We start from the raw sequence: 17,724 nt of genomic DNA on the forward strand, positions 1-17,724 counted from the left end.
TTGGAGTTTGTTGGGCATTTATGCTTTGTGTATTTATATTGTGTTAAAGGTTTGGGAAGTTTTCCCCAACAATTTCTTTGAATACTCTTCCTAGACCTTCACCCTTCTCTTCCCCTTCTGGAACACCAATGAGTCTTATATTGGGGCGTTTTATATTATCTACCATATCTCTGAGGTCCATTTTGATTTTTCCATTTTCTTCCCCATTCTTTCTTTTGTTCTTTCATTTTCCATTCTGTTGTCCTCTAGGTCACTGATTTGTTGTTCTGCTTCCTCTAGTCTTGTACTATGAGTGTCCAGAATCTTTTTAATTTGGTATACAGTTTCTTTTATTTCCATAATATCGTCTATTTTTTTTATTTACTCTTGCAATTTCTTCTTTATGCTCTTCTAGGGTCTTCTTCATGTCCTTTATATCCCATGTCATACTCTTCTTCATGTCTCTTATATCCTGTGCCATGCTCTTGTTGTTCGTCTTTAGTTCTTTGATTAATTGCTCCAAGTACTGTGTCTCCTCCAATCTTCTGATTTGGGTATTTGGGCTTGGGTTATCCATATTTTCTGGTTTTTTCATATGCTTTACAATTTTCTGTTGTTTTGGCCTCTTGGCATTTGCTTAACTTGATAGGGTTCTTTTAGCACATGTAGACTGATTCAAACCCTTATCTGTAATTCGTCAGATCTACAGCTTCTTGGAGTACACTCTCTCTCACTAACCAGGAGGTGGCATCTGCGAGCCATCTATTCCCCTCAAGCCAGTTCTTCCCCACTTTGTCTTTGTGGTGAGTCAGGGTGTGAGTCTTGTGGATTCCAATTGGCGCACCAAGCTTGCATGTGTAGTTGGTGTTGCCTGCCCTGCATATGGGGCGTGTGTCTGAGCGGTTGGGGGGGGGTGGCTTTAATAATCAAATCTCCCAGGTGTTCCTGGAGATTTAAAGCTGTTGCAATAGTCTGATCTTCAGTTCAGTCTTGCCTCAGTTTGTTTCTTTTGCTGACCCACAAGTCCTTGGTATTGGTGTATGGCCCCTGGGACTTGCGAGTGGGTCCCTCTTCCAAGCCGTGCCCTCCTAGGTCCTCTGCCAAGGGAATACTGTGCTACGTCACAGGTGAGCACCATCCCCCAAGGGAGGTTCTGGGCTGCAGGGCTGCGTAGGGGCATTCCCAGTCTGCGGAAAGAATTGGTGAATGGGACATGTTAGTTTCCCCCTTTTCACACAGCTCCACCTTCCCAGCTCTGGGACAATTAGCTGAGGGTGCGGGAAAGGCTACTCTCCACGCCTGATATTGTGGTGTGTGCGTGTGTTATTGGAAACACTTCCCATCACACTGGGTTGTTTGGGGCAACTCTGGGCTGTGGCGCTGGTGCCAAGCAGGAGCATTCCCAGCCCACCGGGAAGATAGCTGTAAGGGGACGCCCCTCTTTTCTTGGGAAGTTGTGGTGTTTAGCGAATTTTCTCAGCCACTGGACTTATTGCTTTGTGTCTCAGAGCTCTCTTAGCTCTGCTCTTGTCTGGGCCCAAATTGCAAGTCTTTGAGGCTTTCTGTAATGGGCTTCTTAGAGTAATTGTTTTAGAAAAAGAGAAAAAGATTAAAAAAAAAGAAGGGCCCTCCTTGCAGATCTAATGGGCTATTGAAATGCTAAGAGACAAGGAGATTAGGGCTATTAAGGAACAATCAAGAAAGCAGAGAAACCGGCTCTTCAGACAAGGAAACTCACCTTCTGGATTTGCATATTAGCCTGACTCTGTCGGGCCCTGCCCTTCTTCGTTTTATGTTCACCAGAACTCCAAAAAGTCTCTGTTTTTAATTTTTGGGTTTTTTTTTTTTTTTTTTTTTTTTTTTTGCTGTTTTTGCTAGCCCTATCTCCTCTCCGCTGGGCTGACTGCTCCTGGATTCTCTGGTGTCTGGTCTCAGTTATCTATGTTTGAAGTTTGGATCAGCAGTTTGAGTTTTCAATCAGAGCCACAACTGCGGTTCTCCATCCCATTCCCAGCGCTTACAGCCCCTCCTCCCATGGGACTGAGCCTGGCAGGGAGAGAAGCAGGTCCCCTGGCCATGAGAACTTACAGATTTCACTGATCTCAGCTGTTCTATGCATTCATGAGTGTTGTATGAAGTATACCCAATGTCAAATTGCTCTGTGGTGTCTGGTCCACGCAGTTCCTGGCTTTCTACCTATTGCCCTGGAGGAGTAACTAAAACCTACACCTCACCACTCTGCCATCTTGCCCTGCCCTGATAATTACTGTATTTTTAAACCATCCTTCACTTTCTCTAACTCATCTCCAGAATGTTGAGACAATGGAGATGAGATTACATGGTCTGTCCATATTCCTTCATCATCTTATTATCTGGAAATATCCCAATTTATGGGGTTTTGGAGAGCAAGGAGCAGAAGTTTATAAAAGAACTCAACAATTCTTCAGTCAGAGAGACAGAGAGCATCTGGTCTAATTCATAGGGACAGCACTTAGAAGGTAAAAGGCCAAAACTGAAAGTGCATCTTCAATCACCCAACAGATATTCTTTCAAAAGTAAAGAAGACTATAGAAGGGTTACTAGGTTAGACAGTTCTGAGGGAATGCAGAGGTGTACAAGAGAAAGAACAGAAGAAAAAAGTTGTCAGAAACAAACAAAAACATGAAGGACTGTACTTATGTGTTTGTGAAATGTACCCCTTTCAATTTGATCTCTCTTCACCGAGAAACAAAATTGAACAAACTCAGAACTACCACTTGAAAAAGAAAGCCTTTTAAAAAGTTAAAAGCATATACAGAAACAAGATGTTATTAGAATTTTTTTTAGTAAAGTTGTAGACCCTACTGAGTATAAAATTACCTGTTAAGAAGCAGAATTGTTGTTTTTTGGTTTTGTTCTTGGGCAAGTAAATTCCTTTTCTCATCTCTTTTTAAAACAGGAAGTTTTCTTAAAAGACCCCCCTCTTTATCTCTGTATCCCCCAGACCTACCAGAACACTTGGTACTCAAATGTTTTTTAAGCTGAACTCAACAAGGGAAGGGAAAGGTAGTGAAATAGTTTGGCAGAGATCTGGTTAGCTGGTTCCAAATCTAAGGAATAATGTGAAAGAACAGTTCGAGGAGGAAGAGAATAAACAGTGAAAAGGATTTCATACCAGTTGAAAAGAAGAAAAGCAGGAAGTTTTCTTTGTCCAATTAAGAGAAAACAAGCAGAGAGAGAATCTAGATCTTAAAATTATACAAGAAATGCCAGTGGTCTGACTTGGAGACAATTTTATTAGAGTGAAAGAAGGAAAGTAAAGAACTAAAGGTAACCAATCATTCAGTGTATGGGAGACTGAGAAGTTATCTCTTAAAAGGGGTAAAGTTTAAAAAGCTGAAAGTGGAATTCAGGCAATGGTAAGCGATTTTGTCATATTTTGCTAAAACTGCATTAATGATGAGACATGAAACATCTAAGAATATCAGCATATGAAAAAGAGTTCAGACTTCAATTAGAGGTATGAATGAGGTGGATCTGGTTGGACAAAGACAAATCAGGCCAAAGGGTAAAGGACAATAATGACTGTCTTTTTTTTTTTTATTAAATTCAGTTTTATTGAAATACATTCAAACACCATACAATCATCCATGGTATACAATCCACTGTCCACAGTATGATAACATAGTTATGCGTTCATCACCACAATCTATCTCTGAACATTTTCCTTACATCAGAAAGAACCAGAACAAGAATAAAAAATAAAAGTGAAAAAAGAACACCCAAATCATCCCCCCATCCCACCCCATTTGTCCTTCAGTTTTTATCCCCATTTTTCTACTCATCCATACACTAGATAAAGGGGGTGTGATCCACAAGGTCTTCACAATCACACTGTCACCCCTTGTAATCTACATTATTATATAATTGTCTTCAGGAGTCCAGACTGCTGGGTTGGAGTTTGGTACTTTCAGGTATTTACTTCTAACTATTCCAATACATTAAAACCTAAGATGTGTTATCTATATAGTGCATAAGAATGTCCACCAGAGTGACCTCTCGACTCCATTTGAAATCTCTCAGCCACTGAAACTATTTTGTCTCATTTTGCATCCCCCTTTTGGTCAAGAAGATACTCTCAGTCCCATGATGCCAGGTCCACATTCATCCCCGGGAGTCATATTCTGCATTGCCAGGGAGATTTACACCCCTGAGAGTCGGGTCCCATGTAGGGGGGAGGGCAGCGAGTTCACCTGTCGAGATGGCTCAGTTAGAGAGAGAGAGGGCCACATCTGAGCAACAAACAGGTACTCAGGGGGAGACTCTTAGGCACAATTATATGCAAGTTTAGCCTCTCCTTTGCAGTAATGAGCTTCATAAGGGCAAGTCCCATGATCAAGGGCTCAGCACATCAAACGGCCAGTCCCAATGTTTGTGACAACATCAACACCAGAATGACTGTGTTTTGAAACCTCAACTTCTATGTGAGACCAAGGGAAGGGATGTTTATTTGGTGCAGGATCTATATTTTCTGTAGCACACTAAATAATTTAACTTGTACAGTCAGTTTATTCAAATACCATAATTCCATGGAACTTAGAATAGCAAGTGAGATCTGGTAGGTTTGTACAGGTTAGTGTGAAACCCCGATACATCCCAAAGTAATTTGGGCAGGGAATAAAAATGTATTTGCAGGGTCCCTCTGAGGAACTGGGGGGAAATGCTGAAATATTAAACTTCCCCACCTGGGGAATTACTGATATTCCCACAAGCATTAGTAGGCCAAGCCCTCGATCTTGGGGCTTGCCCTTATGAAGCTTGTTACTGCAAAGGAGAGGCTAAGCCTACTTATAATTGTGCCTAAGAGCCACCCCCAGAGAACCTCTTTTGTTGCTCAGATGTGGCCTCTCTTTTCCTAAGCTCACTCGGCAGGTAAACTCACTGCCCTCCCCACTATGTGGGACATGACTCCCGGGGGTGTAAATCTCCATGGTAACATGGGACATGACTCCCAGGGATGAGCCTGGACCCAGCATATGGGATTGAGAAAGTCTTCTTGACAAAAAGGGGGAAGCAAAATGAAACGAAATAAAGTTTCAGTGGCTGAGAGATTTCAAATGGAGTCAAGAGGTCATTCTGGAGGATATTCTTATGCGCTATATAGGTATCCCTTTGTATTTTTTAGTGCACTGGAATAGCTAGAAGGAAATACCTGATACTGTAGAATTGCAACCCAGTAGCCTTGATTCTTGAAGAAGATTGTATAACTATGTATATTACATGGTATGACTGTGTGATTGTGAAAACCTTGTGGCTCACACTCCCTTTATCCAGTGTATGGACAGATGAGTAGTAAAATGGGTACAAAAATTAATTGAAAAATAGGGAGGGATGGGGAGATGGGATGTTTTAGGTGTTTTTTACTTTTATTTTTATTCTTATTTTCTTATTTTTTGGAGTAATGAGAATGTTCAAAAATTGATTGTGGAGATGAAACACAACTATACAATGGTACTGTGAACAACTGATATTATGCTGTAGATGACTGTATGGCATGTGAATATATCTCAATAAAACTGAATAAAAAAAGAAAAAATTACATTGTATTAAATATTTGCCCAGAAAAAAAAGAATATCAGCATAAAATGGGGGCCAAAGAAAGCAAATGCAATGGAATGAAGAAAAACAAGATAAGTAAATCCTTATTTTCAGATGGCTATTGAAGCTGTGGAAATAAATGAGTACTTACTTAGAAAATGTGTAAAAGGAAATAAAAGCAGAGGAAAAACTCTTAGGGGATATTGTCTTAACAAGACAGTGAAGAAAAAGAACATTTAAAAACAGACTAGGAAAGAGTGGTCCAGGGAAGATGGATTTTAAAAGAGACATTCAATCTTCTTAAAAGAGGCCAATTAATTGGTACAGAGTTTCTATTTGGGGTGATGAAAAAGTTTTGGTAATGGATAGTGTGATGGTAGCACAAAACCGTGATGTAATTAACACCACTGAATTATATATTTGAATGTGGTTAAAGGGGGAAATTTTAGGTTGTATATTTGTTACTAGAATAAAATTTTTTAAAAAAAACAATAGGACTGTACAACACAAGAGTGAATCCTAATGCAAACTTTGGACTATAATTAATAGTATAATTATAATAATAATAGCAAAGGTACCACACTAATGCAAAGTTTTAGGGAAAACTAACATGTGTGTGGGGTGGGGGAGGCTATATATGGGAACTCCATATTTTCTTCAAGGTTCTTCTGTAAACCTACATCATCTCTAATTAAAAAAAATTTTTTTAAATAGAAGAAGAAGAGGCCAAGCTGAAGTGACCTATGCTTAGGAAGGAATAAGCCATTACAAACCTTTGAAATCAAGATTCTGCTGGAGTAGAGGAAATGAGTCTCTAAAGAGAATCAGAAAGAACAGCATAAAAAAGGCAAAGATACCACATAGCACATGGCACTCTTGTTTTTAATTTGAAGGTTGCACATTACCTGTTCCAAAGTTGTTGAAGCCTTTCTTCCTTGCTCCAGATCAACTGCAGCTGCCATAAGTAAACACGTTTTCTGTGCAATCAGAATTACTTGATCAGAAGGACAAAACTCAGACAGCTGATAAGAAATAACCAGAACATCAATGAAAGGCAATAATACTGCCAGGTGAAAGCAAACAATCAGAATGAAAATCAGCAACTTCCTGTCTGAATGACAAAATTCTGCTGGAAAAGCACATTTCACCTTTAAAATGATATAAACTATAACACTGATTTACAGTTTTAATTTTATATTACTTTCCATTGTTTTTAGCACCTTCCTAGAGATAAAAGGCTTCATTTCTTCACAGTTTTCCTATCTTTCCCCGTGACAGTTGTCCCTGTATTTCCATCTAGTGATTTACTTTGGGTTTATGATGTAATTTCCAAGTGGTTTTTCCCCTGGCAAACAGATTTTCCCTCTATATTGAATAGAACTGAAATTACTACATATATTGTCATGGTAGAAAAAGACAATGCCAAATCTTGTTAGGCATTGGGCCATGACCTCATCATTAAACTTGTCCTCTGGTTTTAGAATAAAATGCATACCTTTCTACTACAATAAAATCCTAGACTATCTGGGATTGTTACATGCCAATCCTACTAGTGCTATCACAAATGTCAAAACTAAAACTAACTTATTTCACCTAATTTAAAGGGCAATTATACCTAAACTTTCAAAGATTATTTCTTAATCTCCCAAAACATTTAGTGATCATAATCATCATCATCACTGAATCAATCACATTTTAAGACATTCAATCTCTCTAGGCCTCTGGTTATTCATACGTAAGGTGAGGAGGTTGTGCTAGATAATCTCTGTAGTTCTTTCCATCTCTAAAATTTTTAATATTTAATCTATCTCAGCATATTAGACCATGTATTCTTGAATATGTATGAGAGATATTCTTTATCCGCCCCCCTCTTTCTTCCCCCATCAATACTTGGTCTTCTTTCAGGATTTAACCTCTACCTTGGGGGCTTACAACTATTTAAAAATGCTCATAATTGAATAACAAGTTCACACATCCTTATATACAGGACCTGTTCTAGGAAAAATTATAAAATAGATCCATGCTTCTTATCTTCCTTTTCATCCCCTGCCTGTCCTCAGATATCTATTCTATATTCCTGTAGACTTATACCCATAACTCTTCCCAATGTGTTGGTATTTGACAACTACTTACAGTATTCCCCTTCTGAAGATACCTAGATTTTAATATAGGACTCTGGGAGACTGAAATGTCTTCAGAAACAAAGGAATAAATCTCTAAAGGTAGATTTTAGGCTCCATGATGGGTGTTTGTGGTATTTTGGTAAAGAGAAACCTGCCCCATGTTCTCACATATTCTATAGGGGCCAAATTCTCCTTAGATCATTCCTGATTAAACATATATTAAAAGTTCCTAGGTTAAGAGCCAATTTAACTCTATACTTAGCTCTTAACTATAAGACAATGGTGATATCTTTCTGATCCATGCATGAGACACTTATTTGAAGTGACTTACCTTATAAGAAAGCATGAAAAACTCTCTCATTGCCACTGGGTTCTTGTCAGACTGCACAGCCAAGTTCCAAGCTGAAAGTTAACATGAAATAATATAATCATAAAAATCTGTTGTTTAGTCTGTACCATGATAACCTGTACTATCTACATCTTTAATATTAATATACTAATAGGAGGTTTATTGGAAGGTTAAAAAATAAACTTCAGGTTTTTAGAGAAGTTTTTTTTCCCAGGCCAATTTAGAGACTCCTGTAACTTTCAATCTTTAATTCTAGCTAATGACCAATGGAGGTACTGCTGAATTAAAAGAAAATTCGAGGGGTTTGTCCCCACTCTCCTTCCCCTTCCTATAGATCCCCCTATCTTTCAAATTGGTTTGTATTTTTTATTTTTTTTTTCTATATTAAAGCAGTTTTATTGAGATATAGTCACACACCATACAATCCATCCAAAGTGTACAGTGTCTTTTAGTATAATCACAGAGTTGCGCATGCATCACCACAATCAATTTTAGAACATTTTCATTATTCCAAAAAGAAAAACCCCATCCCCTTCACAGTCACCTCTCAATCCCTACATCCTTCCCAGCCCTATGTAACCACTAATCTAATTCTGTCTCTATAGATTTATTTATATTTACATTTTATATAGATGAAATCAAATAGTATGTAGTACTTTGTGTCTGGTTTCTTCCACTTAGTATAATGTTTTTTAAGTTATTATTTTTTTTTATTAGAGAAATTGTAAGTTTACATAAAAATCACGTAAAAATTACATATACCCCTTATTGTTGGCACTTTGCATTAGTGTGGTACCTTTGATGAAAAAATATTAAAATAGTACTAATAACTATAGTCCATAGTTTACATTGTATGTATTTTTTCCCATATTCCCCCCTATTATTAACACCTTGTAATAGAAGAAAAATAACAGTAACCTTGAGGGAAAGGAGGACTTTTCTAAGCAGAATCCATGAAGGAAAAAATTGATACCGACACCCTGAAAATAGTAAATCTTTGTATGCATGAATATGGTACAACTCTATTTAGATCTTCTTTAATACCGCTTGATAAAGCTTTGCACTTCTTCCGAAGAAATCTTTCCGCATTTTATGCTTTTCTTAGGTTCTTGATATTCTCTGATGTTATTGTAAATAGTACCTTTTTTCCCAGTCCTTTTTTGCTAGTGCATTGAAATGAAATTGACTTTGTACACTAATTATATATCCAGCCAACTTGCTGATCACTCCCATTATTTCTAATAATTTATCTGAAGGTTCTTTATAGTTTTGTACATAAAAGAACACATCATCTAAAATAATAGTGGTCTTATTTCTCCTTTTCCAATAATTAGGCCTGACTCTATTTTTGCTTTATATATTTTGACATTTTAATTGTGTGTGTACACGTTTAGAATTGCTATATCTTCTTGGTGAATTGAAACTTTAACCTTATGTATTGACTTTCTCTATTACTAATAATGGGTTTTATCAACAAGTGTGTTTTGTCTGATATTAATATAGCTACACATGCTTTCCTTTGGTTAATATTGGCCTAATTTTTCCATCCTTTTATTTTTTGTTTTTGTATGTCTTTATGCTTTAGATATGATCTTATAAAAAGCATATATCTGGATTTTTAAAAATCTAATTTTTAAAATTTTAGATTTTTAAAAATCTAAATTTTCATTTCAATTGGAAATTTCAATCAATTTGCAGTTATTGTAATTAGTGATATATTTATACATCTTTCTAACATCTGATTTTACTCTTTCAATTTGATTCAACTTCTCTGTTTCTTTTAACACTTTCTTTTTTTAGCTTTTATGTCCATATCTTCCTCCTAAGAAGTCAAGAATTGAGTGTAATCTCACATCCCTTGGCCTTCTCCCACATCTTCATCAACCCTCTTAATGTTAATATTATCTAGAATTTTAAGTCTGGGTAATTGTCCCAGTTTCCTGGCTTCCAAAGCAAATGCCATGCAATGGGTTGTAGTAAACAATGAGAATGTACTGGCTTGCAGTCTGGAAGACAGGAGAAGTGCAATATTAAGGCATTGTGATGGTGATGCTTTCTCCCAGAAAACGGTGTCACTCTGTGCTGGCTGCCAAAAATCCTTTGTCCTTAGCTTTTCTGTCACATAGCCAGGTACATCGTAGCCTCTCAGGGCCTCTCCCTTTTCTGGATTCCATTGAACTTCAGCTTCTTCCTTCCAGGGGCTTTCTCTCTGTCTTTCTGAATTTCATTCTGCTTATAAAGACTTAGGATGACGACCCATTCTGATTGAGGTGGGCCACACCCTAACAGAAGTAACATCTTGAAGAGATCTTATTTAAGGTGGGTCCAGGCAATGAGTTTATTATATCACCCTACAACCACCCTCTGCCCCAGGCCACAGCCACTACCTCCAAGACACACAAGACACACATACACACTCACACACTGGGTCTAAACAACCTTCATAGTTTCTTCTGGATCTTGTTGTTTTCCTTCAATTATTTCTCCAGTTTGAGGTGAAAGATGAGAGCCAGTCATGTCTGCTAGTTCAGTATCTAAAACCTTGAACCTTAGAAAATTTTATGTACAGAAATGTCCATCACAGTACTTTTTATAACATTCAAACATTGTCTTTTTAAAAATCCCTGGTAGGGTTTTAAACAAATAGGCCTGATACCTCTATGAGTGGAATATTTGTAGACATTAGGTCATGTTATAGAAACAAGATAAAACTACAGGGAAAAAATAATCCTCGTATATCTATATGTAAAAAAAAAAATCTGTTTACACAACAGACTTACAAAATGATTTATATTCTCTTTATTTATACACACAGATACTTGTTCACATATAAAAATTCATATTGTAGAGTGCATGTAAAAATTCCCAAATCCAAAAAATGTGTATAGCTCAGCTAATAGGATTTTACCAATGTCAATTTCCTTATTTTAATACTGTACAGTACTATGGTTATGCAAGATGTTATCATTGAGGGGAATGGGGTGAAGGGTACATGGGAACTCTCTGTATTGTTTTTTTTTTTTTTTTTTAATCTTCATTTTATTGAGATATATTCACATACCACGCAGTCATACAAAACAAATCGTACTTTCGATTGTTTACAGTACCATTACATAGTGGTAGATTCATCACCCAAATCAATCCCTGACACCTTCATTAGCACACACACAAAAATAACAAGAAAAATAATTAGAGTGAAAAAGAGCAATTGAAGTAAAAAAGAACACTGGGTACCTTTGTCTGTTTGTTTCCTTCCCCTATTTTTCTACTCATCCATCCATAAACTAGACAAAGTGGAGTGTGGTCCTTATGGCTTTCCCAATCCCATTGTCACCCCTCATAAGCTACATTTTCATACAACTGTCTTCGAGATTCATGGGTTCTGGGTTGTTGTTTGATAGTTTCAGGTATCCACCACCAGCTACCCCAATTCTTTAGAACCTAAAAAGGGTTGTCTAAAGTGTGCGTAAGAGTGCCCACCAGAGTGACCTCTCGGCTCCTTTTGGAATCTCTCTGCCACTGAAGCTTATTTCATTTCCTTTCACATCCCCCTTTTGGTCAAGAAGACGTTCTCCGTCCCAAGATGCCAGGTCTACATTCCTCCCCGGGAGTCATATTCCACGTTGCCAGGGAGATTCACTCCCCTGGGTGTCTGATCCCACGTAGGGGGGAGGGCAGTGATTTCACCTTTCAAGTTGGCTTAGCTAGAGAGAAAGGGCCACATCTGAGCAACAAAGAGGCATTCGGGAGGAGGCTCTTAGGCACAACCATAGGGAGGCCTAGCCTCTCCTTTGCAGCAACTGTCTTCCCAAGGGTAAAACCTGTGCTAGAGGGCTCAACCCATTAAACCACCAGTCCCCTAGGTCTGTGGTCATGTTAGCAACCATGGAGGTGGGGTAGGCGAATACCCCTGCATTCTCCACAGGCTCCTCAAGGGGGCACTACAACTTATTTTTTTTCCTTGTTTTTATTTCTTTTTTTTTTTTTTTTAACTTTCCCTTCTTTTTTAAATCAACTGTATGAAAAAAAAGTTAAAAAGAAAACAAACATACAATAAAAGAACATTTCAAAGAGACCATAACAAGGGAGTAAGAAAAAGACAACTAACCTAAGATAACTGCTTAACTTCCAACATGTTCCTACTTTACCCCAAGAAAGTTACCTAATATAGCAACATTTCTGTGAACTTGCTCCTACTATATCCATCAGAAATTAACAGACCATAGTCATTCCTCGGCATCCCCAGAACGTTAAATAGCTTATCTGTTCTTCTTGGATTATTGTTCCCCCTTCCTTAATTGCTCTCTATTGCTAGTTCCCCTACATTCTACATTATAAACCATTTGTTTTACATTTTTCAAAGTTCACATTAGTGGTAGCATATAATATTTCTCTTTTTGTACCTGGCTTATTTCGCTCAGCATTATGTCTTCAAGGTTCATCCATGTTGTCATATGTTTCACGAGATCGTTCCTTCTTACTGCCGCGTAGTATTCCATCGTGTGGATATACCACATTTTATTTATCCACTCATCTGTTGAAGGACATTTGGGTTGTTTCCATCTCTTGGCAATTGTAAATAATGCTGCTATGAACATTGGCGTGCAGATACCTGTTCGTGTCACTGCTTTCCGATCTTCCGGGTATATACCGAAAAGTGCAATCGCTGGATCGAATGGTAACTCTATATCTAGTTTTCTAAGGAACTGCCAGACTGACTTCCAGAGTGGCTGAACCATTATACAGTCCCACCAACAATGAATAAGAGTTCCAATTTCTCCACATCCCCTCCAGCATTTGTACTTTCCTGTTTGTTTAATGGCAGCCATTCTAACCGGTGTTAGATGGTATCTCATTGTGGTCTTAATTTGCATCTCTCTAACAGCTAGTGAAGCTGAACATTTTTTCATGTGTTTCTTGGCCATTTGTATTTCCTCTTCAGAGAACTGTCTTTTCATATCTTTTGCCCATTTTATAATTGGGCCGACTGTACTATTGTCATTGAGTTGTAGGATTTCTTTATATATGCAAGATATCAGTCTTTTGTCAGATACATGGTTTCCAAAAATTTTTTCCCATTGAGTTGGCTGCCTCTTTACCTTTTTGAGAAATTCCTTTGAGGTGCAGAAACTTCTAAGCTTGAGGAGTTCCCATTTATCTATTTTCTCTTTTGTTGCTTGTGCTTTGGGTGTAAAGTCTAGGAAGTGGCCGCCTAATACAAGGTCTTGAAGATGTTTTCCTACATTATCTTCTAGGAGTTTTATGGTACTTTCTTTTATATTGAGATCTTTGGTCCATTTTGAGTTAATTTTTGTGTAGGGGGTGAGGTAGGGGTCCTCTTTCATTCTTTTGGATACGGATATCCAACTCTCCCAGCCCCATTTGTTGAAAAGACCATTATGACTCAGTTCAGTGACTTTGGGGGCCTTATCAAAGATCAGTCGGCCATAGATCTGAGGGTCTATCTCTGAATTCTCAATTCGATTCCATTGATCTATATGTCTATCTTTGTGCCAGTACCATGCTGTTTTGGCAACTGTGGCTTTATAATAAGCTTCAAAGTCAGGGAGTGTAAGTCCTCCCACTTCGTTTTTCTTTTTTAGAGTGTCTTTAGCAATTCGAGGCATCTTCCCTTTCCAAATAAATTTGATAACTAGCTTTTCCAAGTCTGCAAAGTAGGTTGTTGGAATTTTGATTGGGATTGCATTGAATCTGTAGATGAGTTTGGGTAGAATTGACATCTTAATGACATTTAGTCTTCCTATCCATGAACATGGAAAATTTTTCCATCTTTTAAGGTCCCCTTCTATTTCTTTTAGTAGAGTTATGTAGTTTTCTTTGTATAGGTCTTTTACATCTTTGGTTAAGTTTATTCCTAGGTACTTGATTTTTTTAGTTGCTATTGAAAATGGTATCTTTTTCTTGAGTGTCTCTTCAGTTTGCTCATTTCTAGCATATAGAAACATTACTGACTTATGTGCATTCATCTTGTATCCCGCTACTTTGCTAAATTTGTTTATTAGCTCTAGTAGCTGTATCGTCGATTTCTCAGGGTTTTCTAGATATAAGATCATATCATCTGCAAACAATGACAGTTTTACTTCTTCTTTTCCAATTTGGATGCCTTTTATTTCTTTGTCTTGCCGGATTGCCCTGGCTAGCACTTCCAGCACAATGTTGAACAACAGTGGTGACAGCGGGCATCCTTGTCTTGTTCCTGATCTTAGAGGGAAGGCTTTCAGTCTCTCACCATTGAGTACTATGCTGGCTGTGGGTTTTTCATATATGCTCTTTATCATGTTGAGGAAGTTTCCTTCAATTCCTACCTTTTGAAGTGTTTTTATCAAAAAGGGATGTTGGATTTTGTCAAATGCTTTTTCAGCATCTATTGAGATGATCAATTGATTTTTCCCTTTTGACTTGTTAATGTGTTGTAATACATTGATTGATTTTCTTATGTTGAACCATCCTTGCATGCCTGGAATAAACCCCACTTGGTCATGGTGTATGATTTTTTTAATGTGTCTTTGGATTCGATTTGCAAGTATTTTGTTGAGTATTTTTGCATTTATATTCATTAGGGAGATTGGCCGGTAGTTTTCCTTTTTTGTAGCATCTTTGCCTGGTTTTGGTATTAGATTGATGTTAGCTTCATAAAATGAGTTAGGTAGTGTTCAATTTTCTTCAATGTTTTGAAAGAGTTTGAGTAAGATTGGTGTCAGTTCTTTCTGGAAAGTTTGGTAGAATTCCCCTGTGAAGCCATCTGGCCCTGGGCATTTATTTGTGGGAAGATTTTTGATGACTGATTGGATCTCTTTGCTTGTGATGGGTTGGTTGAGGTCTTCTATTTCTTCTCTGGTCAGTCTAGGTTGTTCATATGTTTCCAGGAAATTGTCCATTTCCTCTACATTATCCAGTTTGTTGCCATACAGTTGTTCATAGTATCCTCTTATAATTTTTTAAATTTCTTCAGGATCTGCAGTTATGTCACCTTTTTCATTCATTATTTTGTTTATATGGGTCTTCTCTCTTTTTGATTTTGTCAGTCTAGCTAGGGGCTTGTCAATCTTGTTGATCTTCTCAAAGAACCAACTTTTGGTGATATTTATCCTCTCTATTGTTTTTTTGTTCTCTATGTCATTTATTTCTGCTTTAATCCTTGTTATTTCTTTTCTTGTATTTGGTTTAGGATTGGTTTGCTGTTCATTTTCTAGCTTCTTCAGTTGATCCATTAGTTCTTTGATTTTGGCTCTTTCTTCCTTTTTAATATATGCGTTTAGTGCTATAAATTTCCCCCTCAGCACTGCTTTTGCTGCATCCCATAGGTTTTGGTATGTTGTGTTCTCATTTTCATTCGTCTCTATATATTTAGCAATTTCTCTTGCTATTTCTTCTTTAACCCACTGATTGTTTAGGAGTGTGTTGTTTAACCTCCAGGTATTTGTGAATTTTCTAAGTCTCTGATGGTTATTGACTTCTAATTGTATTCCATTGTGGTCAGAGAATGTGCTTTGAATAATTTCAATCTTTTTAAATTTATTGAGGCTTGTTTTATGTCCCAGCATATGATCTATTCTGGAGAAAGTTCCATGAGCACTAGAAAAGTATGTGTATCCTGGTGATTTGGGATGTAATGTCCTGTATATGTCTGTTAAATCTAATTCATTTATCAGATTGTTTAGGTTTTCAATTTCCTTATTGGTCTTCTGTCTGCTTGATCTAGCTATAGGAGAGAGTGATGTGTTGAAGTCTCCCACAATTATTGTGGAAACATCAATTGCTTCCTTTAGTTTTGTCAGTGTTTCTCTCATGTATTTTGTGGCACCTTGATTGGGTGCATAGACAATTACGATTGTTATTTCTTCTTGCTGAATTGTCCCTTTTATTAGTATGTAGTGGCCTTCTTTGTCTCTCAAAACATCCCTGCATTTGAAGTCTATTTTATCTGAGATTAATATTGCTACACCTGCTTTCTTTTGGCTGTAGCTTGCATGAAATATTTTTTTCCATCCTTTCACTTTCAGTTTCTTTGTGTCCCTGTGTCTAAGATGAGTCTCTTGTATGCAACATATTGATGGTTCATTTTTTTTTGATCCATTCTGCGAATCTATATCTTTTAATTGGGGAGTTTAATCCATTTACATTCAACGTTATAACCGTGAAGGCATTTCTTGAATCAGCCATCTTATCCTTTGGTTTATGTTTGTCATATTTTTCCCCTCTGTCTATTAATATCCTTTATTGTACCCATACCGAATCTCTTTAGTACTGAACCTTTCTCCAAGTCTCTCTGTCCTTTCTTTGTTTCTCTGTCTGTAGGGCTCCCTTTAGTATCTCCAGTAGGGCAGGTCTCTTGTTAGCAAATTCTCTCAGCATTTGTTTGTCTGTGAAAAATTTAAGCTCTCCCTCAAATCTGAAGGAGAGCTTTGCTGGATAAAGTATTCTTGGCTGGAAATTTTTCTCACTCAGAATTTTAAATATATCGTGCCACTGCTTTCTCGCCTCCATGGTGGCTGCTGAGTAGTCACTACTTAGTCTTATGTTGTTTCCTTTGTATGTGGTGAATTGCTTTTCTCTTGCTGCTTTCAGAACTTGCTCCTTCTCTTCTGTGTTTGACAGTGTGATCAGTATATGTCTCGGAGTGGGTTTATTTGGATTTATTCTATTTGGGGTTCGCTGAGCATTTATGATTTGTGTATTTATGTTGTTTAGAAGATTTGGGAAGTTTTCCCCAACAATTTCTCTGAATACTCTTCCTAGACCTTTACCCTTTTCTTCCCCTTCTGGGACACCAATGAGTCTTATATTCGGACGTTTCATATTATCTATCATATCCCTGAGGTCCATTTTGATTTTTTCAATTTTTTCCCCATTTTTTCTTTTATGCTTTCATTTTACATTCTGTCATCTTCGAGGTCACTGATTCGTTGTTCAACTTTCTCTAGTCTTGTACTATGAGTGTCCAGAATCTTTTTAATTTGGTCAACAGTTTCTTTAATTTCCATAAGATCATCCATTTTTTTATTTAGTCTTGCAATGTCTTCTTTATGCTCTTCTAGGGTCTTCTTGATTTCCTTTGTCTCCCGTACTATGGTCTCATTGTTCATCTTTAGTTCTTTGAGTAGCTGCTCTAGGTGCTGTGTCTCTTCTGGTCTTTTGATTTGGGTGCTTGGGCTTGGGTTATCCATATCGTCTGGTTTTTTCATATGCTTTATAATTTTCTGTTGTTTTTGGCCTCGTGGCATTTGCTGAACTTGATAGGGTTCTTTTAGGATTTGTAGACCAATTGAAGTCCTTATCTCTAATTTATCAGATCTACAGCTTCGTGGAGTACACTTTCTCTAACTAACCAGCAGGTGGCGTCCACGAGCCACCTGTTCTCCACAAGCCAGTTCTCCGCTGCTTAGCCTTTTTGGTGAGTGGGGGAGTGAGTCTTGTGGGGTCCAATTGGTGTACCAAGCTTGCGTGTGTAGTTGGTGTTGCCTGCCCTGTATATGGGGCGTGTTTCTGGGCAGTCAGGGAGGGGGGGGTGGCTCTAACAATCAAATCTCCCTGGTGATCCTAGAGTTTTAAAGCTGCTGCAATAGTCTAATCCTTCAGTTCAGTCCTGCCACAGTTTGTCTCTGCCACTGACCCACAAGTCCTTGGTATTGGCGTATGGCTGCTGAGACTTGCAAGTGGGTCCCTCTTCCAGGC

General features: G+C 37.7%; 1 protein-coding gene across 1 annotated transcript in view; it reads right to left on the bottom strand.

Moving 5' to 3' along the window:
• TEX11 (testis expressed 11) overlaps positions 1 to 17,724 on the bottom strand; it is a 508,239-nt gene that overhangs the window by 113,023 nt on the left and 377,492 nt on the right. Inside the window, exons 22-23 of the mRNA XM_037820830.1 lie at positions 8,011 to 8,081; positions 6,462 to 6,578 (exon numbers count right to left, since the gene is read on the bottom strand). Of these exons, the coding sequence (XP_037676758.1) occupies positions 6,462 to 6,578; positions 8,011 to 8,081 (188 nt within the window). The remainder of the gene's footprint in view (positions 1 to 6,461; positions 6,579 to 8,010; positions 8,082 to 17,724) is intronic.

The sequence above is a fragment of the Choloepus didactylus genome, chromosome X (assembly GCF_015220235.1).
Source record: "Choloepus didactylus isolate mChoDid1 chromosome X, mChoDid1.pri, whole genome shotgun sequence".
NCBI lineage: Eukaryota > Metazoa > Chordata > Mammalia > Pilosa > Megalonychidae > Choloepus > Choloepus didactylus.